The 6,775-nt window shown below is 59.6% G+C and overlaps 1 protein-coding gene across 1 annotated transcript; it reads left to right on the top strand.

The window, feature by feature from the left end:
- Positions 1 to 88: 88 nt before the first annotated feature.
- zbtb39 (zinc finger and BTB domain containing 39) lies at positions 89 to 6,057 on the top strand. Its single transcript, XM_086110775.1, has 5 exons — positions 89 to 513; positions 1,497 to 2,507; positions 3,446 to 3,502; positions 3,633 to 3,932; positions 4,524 to 6,057. Exons 1-5 carry the CDS (start codon positions 430 to 432, stop codon positions 5,379 to 5,381), a joined length of 2,310 nt encoding a protein of 769 aa, XP_085966901.1. The 5' UTR covers positions 89 to 429; the 3' UTR covers positions 5,382 to 6,057.
- The last annotated feature ends 718 nt before the right edge of the window (positions 6,058 to 6,775 follow it).

Raw genomic sequence — 6,775 nt, 5'->3', positions numbered from 1 at the left:
TGACACAAACAACATCGACAATAATCCACTGGAGATGAAAATCAAGTGAAGAAATCACAAAATAAATTCTACGGGGGGGGGGGGTGAATCCACAACGAAGGAATAAACAACATTTAACAAGACAGTCCAGTCTGCTACAAAGAGAACCATCCTGATGATGCGAATGTGGTGCGTTGCTCCCGGGAGAGCTGGAAAACAGGCAGGACGGCGGCCCGTGAGGCTCCACTTTGGACAGCCCCGCCCGAGACGGATGAGGCGAGAATACGCGCGGCGCGGCGCGGAGCGATTGAAACGTGCCGAGCGAGGCGCTCCGGAACGTTTGGTTGCATTGTTCATTGCGTCCGCAGAGGGCAAGCCCGAGCGAATGGTTCCTAGCGTTGCGTCATCGCCGCGCGACACGTGTCGAGAACGCTTGGTGGTCAGGCGTTGATGACGTCACGGCCCCTTGAAGTATGGATCTCGTCAACGCGATGGCGGAACGAGCGAGCCGTAACCCGAGGACGGTTCAACTGGGTAAGGTTTTTTTTCAATCGCGCAAGCTGCCGTTCGCTTGCTTAGCCGACGCAAGTAACGCGCCAATGTGTCGTCGCTCGGCGTTTTCCGCTTGCGCTCGTCAACCGCCCGCCGTCTTGTTTGTGGCATCCGACACGCTGTGAAGCAGCGCGACGGCGACGAGCGGCTGGTTGGACCTTTACACTGTCGTTGTTTCCCCCGTTGAGATGAACGCAACCCCCCCCCCCCCCAAAAAAAGTCCCTTTGTACTGTACTTGTTTTGAATGTTCGCTATTATTGTTACCCGCCAAGAGTTTTCAAGCATTTTGACGGCTCTTTCAAGATCCCCGGCATTTTATGTTCTGTGCCACCGCAGGCACACCAAAAGCAAGAGTAGAACCTCTTCTTTCAGCAGGAAACATAAAAAGTCTCTTTGGGGCTTTTTCTGTCATCGTCACGAGAACATGGCTTGGTTCCACCAAAGTCGCCAGTTTCTGACCAAAAAGCGTTTGACTGTTGAGGTGGAACAAGTTGTTGGCTTCGTTGGCACCTCATCGCTGATCAAACGAAGCAACTACTGGTGTGATAATCGCTGAATTGTTTCGAGACCTCGTTGACGTTCAAGTCAAACGTCCAAATCCTTGGACATTTCAGGCCCTTAAGTCGCGAATTTTCTCCGTTTTCTGTCGTCCTCCGATTGTCGTCGTGGTGAATTAAAAGAAGGCGTTTGCAAACTTTTTGCAAATCGCAATGGGTCACATTTTGGACCTGCGTCGTTTCCCTTGTTGCAACAGACACCCCCCCCCCCCCCCAAATTTCAGGTCACGGAGCCCCGTCCGAGAACCGCCCGCGGGAGGGTTACAAGAATGCACGCAAACGAGGTTTTTGACACGTCCCGTCCGAATCTTGCGGCACGCTGTCGATCGCGGCCGGACGTCCTGCGGAAAAGCCAGAGTTTGTGGAACTAACGCGCTTTCCCGGCCGACGTGCGCCCTTTCCTTCAGGTGGCCCGTAGGCCGGCGGCAGAGATGAGGATCCGGCTGCGGGGTCCCGGCCACGCCGGGAGCCTCCTCGCCGAGCTCGACCGCTGCCGCCGTTCGGGCCGCTACTGCGACGTGTTCCTGCGAGTGGGCCGGCGCACCTTTGCGGCGCACCGCGCCGTGCTGGCCTGCGCCGGCACGTACTTCCGCAACCTGTTCGGCCAGGCCGCGTCCGCGTCCGCGCCCGCCGACGCCGTCTCGCTGGAGTTTGTTTCCCCGGCTAACTTTGAGAAGGTGCTGAGCTTCGTGTACACGGGGGAGATCCTGGCCGATCTCATCGACGTCGGCGTCCTCTACGAGCTGGCCGAGAGGCTGGGCGTGAGCGAGCTGGCCAGGGCCTGTCACGCCACCTTCCCGGACCTGCCGGGATCCGCGTCGGCGCGCGGCAGCCCGGGAGAGCGTCCGGCCGCCGCCTCCCGCCCGTCCGCGTCGTCGTCCGGCGCGGCGGCGGGCCGCCTCTCTCCCGCCGGGACCGCGTCGGCGGACTTGAAGATCGAAGACATCCGGTCTCTTGTAGGCTACGGGCAAATTCTGGCAGAGAGCGCGGCGCGCCGCCTTTGGAGCGGGGAGGCGCCGCCCGCGGGCCCCGAGCTTCCGACCGAGAAAGAGCAGACGGGGGAGGAGGCGGTTCCGGGCGCCGCGACGCTTTCCCAGAAGACCGGCGACTCCGAGCCACCCGGACGCCGCCCCTTCCCCGAATGGCCGGCGCGGCTCGGCGCGGGCAGCCCCTCGCCCTCGGCGAGCGGCGCGCGAGACTCGACGTCTTCGCGGGGAAACGAGGAACGGCGGCGTCCGCCGTGCCACGGCGCGACTCGACGCGCGCGGGAGGAGCGGTGGGGGCGACTGGCCGGCGAGATCATCGAACTGAGCGATGACGATAACTTCAAGGCGGAGGGAGACGATGAGGACGACGACGACCGCGACAAAGAGGAAGACGACCTCGTCCGCGTGGAAAACGGCCAATCGGGCGGCCAGGTAATATTTGCGTTGCTCATTGATCGGGAGGTTGTCTTTCGATCTCGGCGTCTTGTCAGCTGAAAGACAAAAATGCTGCTCCGTGTCGTCACTGCGGCCAAACTCTTTTTGTTTTTGGGGAGGAAGTTGATTGGGCAGTTTTGTAAAGCGCAGTTTGGCGGGGGTGCGACTTTCGGATGAAAGGATGAGCACGTCGTGTTATTTTCACATCGATTCGACCCGGCGTGACTTGGATTTGTTCTTGGTTTTGCCGTTCGCTGCTTTCTACCGTCTTTGTTCGCGATTTGTTTGACTGTTTATTGCATATGTTGAGTTGCTCCACGCACAGCACTTTGTATGCAGCCACGGCTGTTCGGGAAATACGATTGAATTGAATCGAGCCGCGAGAGGGCGCTCTCGGCCCGCCTCGGCGGGAACCGATCCGAACGAGTGACGGCGACTCGGACGCAAGCCACGCGGAGGAGGAGGCGCCGCGTTTTCTACCTCCCGAGTTCACGGAAGATTTCATTGGATCGAGTGATTTGGAGCCACACTGACGGTTTGCGAAACGTGTTCTTTCTGCCGTCGTTATCGGAATAACTCTTAAAATGTGACGTTGCGGCGGTCCAAAAGGAGCACGCGCGACCGACCGCGGTCACGTCTTCGTGCCAACGCGTGGATCTGAACGATCAGCGATTTGCGGCAAAACCTTCCCATAAGCGGCGCGCGCCCCCATCCCGTTTGCCTGCTGGGCGAGAGGCGCGGTCCGAGCGTACCGGCCGCGTTCTCCGTTCGTTGTTTCGGCGTCGCGTCGCATTAGCCTGCCGTGCGCTTATTCAGCCTGTTGTTCTTGATTTTTATTTGCCTTTCAAGACCGCACGTCTGTTCTCGGCGTTGGATTTGATCAAATTCATTTGCCCCCAAAATGCGACTTGGATATGTTTTTTTTTTTTTATCAGGCATTTTCTGGCTGGCGCGACTTGCGCTCAGAAGGGACGTACCTTCCGGAAAATAAGGTATTTAAATCCTAAAAAAGACATTTCGCTCGCTTAAACGTGAATTTCGAACGTAAGCCCCAAAATGAGCGCCGCCCGGCCCCGTTGGCGCGACCGCCGCCGCTTGTGATGCTTTTGTTTTCCCGCGCAGGTTGCGGGAGGCGCGCCGGCGCTCGAAGCCCGCGCGGCTCCTCTGCCCGCAGACCCGGCCGCCCCGCGAAGACGCGCCGAGAGCCACGTGAGCGAGCCGGGCCGCTGTCATCTTTGCGGCGCCGCCGGGGTCTCCCGCCCGCTTTTCTCCTGCGACATGTGCCACCTGGACTTCTGCAGCCAAAAGAAGCTACTGCGCCACCAGCGGCGCGGCGGCTCGGCTCGCTACTTGGCTCCGCCCCGCCAAGGCCGCGAGCCGCGGTGTGCCGTGTGCGCGCAAGACCTCGGCAAGGACTTCAAGGTTTCATCCGTCCGTTTTCCCATCCGCTTTATCCTCACGAGGGTCGCGGGGGGGGGGGTGGGGGCGCTGTCATCGGGCAGTAGGCGGGGACACCCCGAAGCGGTTGCCAGCCCCTCGCGGGGCACACGCAGACGAACAAGCGTTCACACCTCGGGACAATTTTAGAGAGCGTTCAATCAGCCTGCCGCGCATGTTTTTGGGAATGTGGGAAGAAAGCGGAGGACCCGCGGAAAAGCCACGCGAGCCCGGGGAGAACATGCAAACTCGGCACGGGGGGGTCGGAGTCGGAATCGAACCCCGCACCTCGTCCGGGCGCCCCTCCGAAAAAGCTTTCGAAACGTCCCCGTTCCAGAGGTGGGCGTTCTGTCAACGGGGGTCCGTCAATCCGTGCCCAATGGACAGAGATGGCCGCCTGAGCCCATTTTGTCGGTCCGCGACCCGGGGGCCCTCGCGCCGTCGGCCCTCCGCCCTTGTCCATATCATTCGGGCCCCGCGTCCCCGTCGGTCCTCGTCCTTTGAAAGCGTCTTTGTCCCAAGACCAACGCGGCAAGCGCTGTCGTGTGATGGATCCATTTTTTTTCCTGCCCGCAGGCGGTTCGAGAGCACGTCCTGAGTCACGTGCGCACCCGAAGCCTGAGCTGCGGCATTTGTGGGCTGCCGCAGCGCTCTCTGTGCTCCCTGCTGTGGCACGCCCTCGCCCACCTGCTGCTGCCCGTTTTCACCTGCCCGCGCTGCGGCCGCTGCTTCGCCGAGCGCCCCCCGCCGGACGCGCACGGCCGGGACACCGGGGAGCGCGGGGACCTCCGAGCGGTCGCGGTCGGGGGAGAGAACCTTTCGGGAGGCGAGGAGCTGGACCGCTCGGCGCCGCCCTCCTCCTCGGGAGGGGGCGGGGAAGCGGCGGGGGCTCCCGGCCGCTCGGGCGAGCGCAAGGCCCGGCGGCCTCCGGATCCTTCGCCCTGGACTTCCTGGCCGCGGGAGCTCGCGGGTCTCGGCGGCGCCGGTTTCGGCCCGGGGGGCGGAGCGGGCCCCGGCCGTCCGGCGACCTGTTTCCCGGGGCCCGGGCGCGCTCTGGCCAACGGGAGCGCGGGCCGGGACGGGGCCCGCCCCCCGCGCGGGAAGTGGTACCGCTGTCGCTACTGCGGCAAGCGCTTCGCGCACTCGGGGGAGTTCGCGTACCACCGGCGCATCCACACGGGCGAGAAGCCGTACCAGTGCAAGGTGTGCCTGCGCTTCTTCCGAGGCCGCTCCACCATCATCTGCCACCTCAAGACGCACGCCGGCGCCCTCATGTACCGCTGCACCGTCTGCGGCCTCTACCGCTCCACGCTCAAGACGATGGCGGTGCACGTGGAGCTCCACAAGGACCGTCTGCCGCCCGACTTCAACATGGAGCACACCTTCATGTACAACGACCGCTCCAAAGAAGCGCCGCCTCTTGCGGACGCCTGAGCGCTCGGGGCCCGGCCGGCCCGGTTCTTGATCTCGGAGCGACGCGTCGCGCGTTCAAAGGCTTTGGCGGCAGTCAAAAACGGGAATTCCGACATCCCTTCGAGTCGGGAAGGAAGGCGGCGCCGTTGCTCGCCAGCGCCCCAATGGGATTTTCGTGGCGATTTTGATTGGGGAACGCCCGCCGGCCGATCCGAGCGCGCTCGGCATTTTGACCGACTCGTCCTTTTCTCCTGGGATTGGGCCGCCTACAAAATCCAAAAAGTTCTGGACACAAAACGGGCAGAATGTGCTGAGGAAACACAAAAGTGGGTGTTGAATTTGTTGGTTTTTTCCCCCCCATGAAGAACTTGGATGCGCAGTTCAGGAAAAGGAGCGCCCCTTCTCCAGCGACTTGCTTTTGCAGTTACTTAGGGCACCCGTTTCCTTCCGTGCGCCCCCGTTGGGCGCAAAATCGGAATCTGAATCCTCTTTCTTGGCCAAGTTTGTAGAACACGCAAGGAATTTCACGAGACCTCAGAAATGGGCTCCCTGAAGAAGGAAAAGGTTCGCGTTGACTCTTACCTCATATTTAAGATACTGTGAGCGTTATTTCGGACTTTGTCCACTGCTAGACGAAGCATTTCTGTCTTTGTAAATGTCTTTTTATTGACAAGAAAAGAATAAATGCACTGAGGAAGTTGCGTCGTCATGCATCATCGTATGAAGGCCGACGGCTCGTAATGTGTGACCCCCCCCCCCAAAAAAATAAAATAACCAACAGGCTGGTGATGACTTGGCACATTTGTGCGACCCCTGCACCTCATCAAATTGCCGTCGTCCTCTTCCTGCCATTGTACGAAGGCCAGCTCTTCCTCTCGCTTATCGCTCAAACTGTCAAGTCGGGCAAATTCCGCATTGGAAGTGGAACAAGGGGGAAAAAATGGTCAAGACAAAAACAGGTCTTAGATTTTGCCCAAGATTTGCCGAAATGGTGCAGAAAGCAGCTCGGGTTTCGCTCCGATCTGTCGACATTGATTGACTTTTTTGGACATTCAAGAAGGCTGAATGAGATGGCGCTCGTTTATGACTTCCAGAAGGAGAAAATCGGTTGCAAGAGGGCTCACGGCCAGCTTGGATCCCAGGCTGGCCGCCGGACGGCAAACGTGCACCGCGGAAGCATCAAGTTAAAAGAAAAAAAAAGCATTAAGCATGTCAAGTTTCATAGTGTCATGTGTCTTGGTTTTTTTTCACCTAAACCCACAGTTTATCCGCAGTTTTTACCCCCACCCCCTCACCCCCAAATTAAATCTTAATTTATTTTTAACCTAGCCCCCAAAATAAAAATTGGAAAATAAACGTCAAACAATGAGAAGCCGCGGTCCACTTTTGTGCATTTTAGGTTCATCTGGAAATGT

The sequence above is a fragment of the Hippocampus guttulatus genome, chromosome 1 (genome assembly GCF_054856545.1).
Source record: "Hippocampus guttulatus isolate MCC_2025c chromosome 1, RoL_Hgut_1.0, whole genome shotgun sequence".
Classification (NCBI taxonomy): Eukaryota; Metazoa; Chordata; class Actinopteri; order Syngnathiformes; family Syngnathidae; genus Hippocampus; species Hippocampus guttulatus.
Note: the sequence above shows the minus strand (reverse complement) of the source record. Positions and strands in the feature narration are given on the sequence as shown.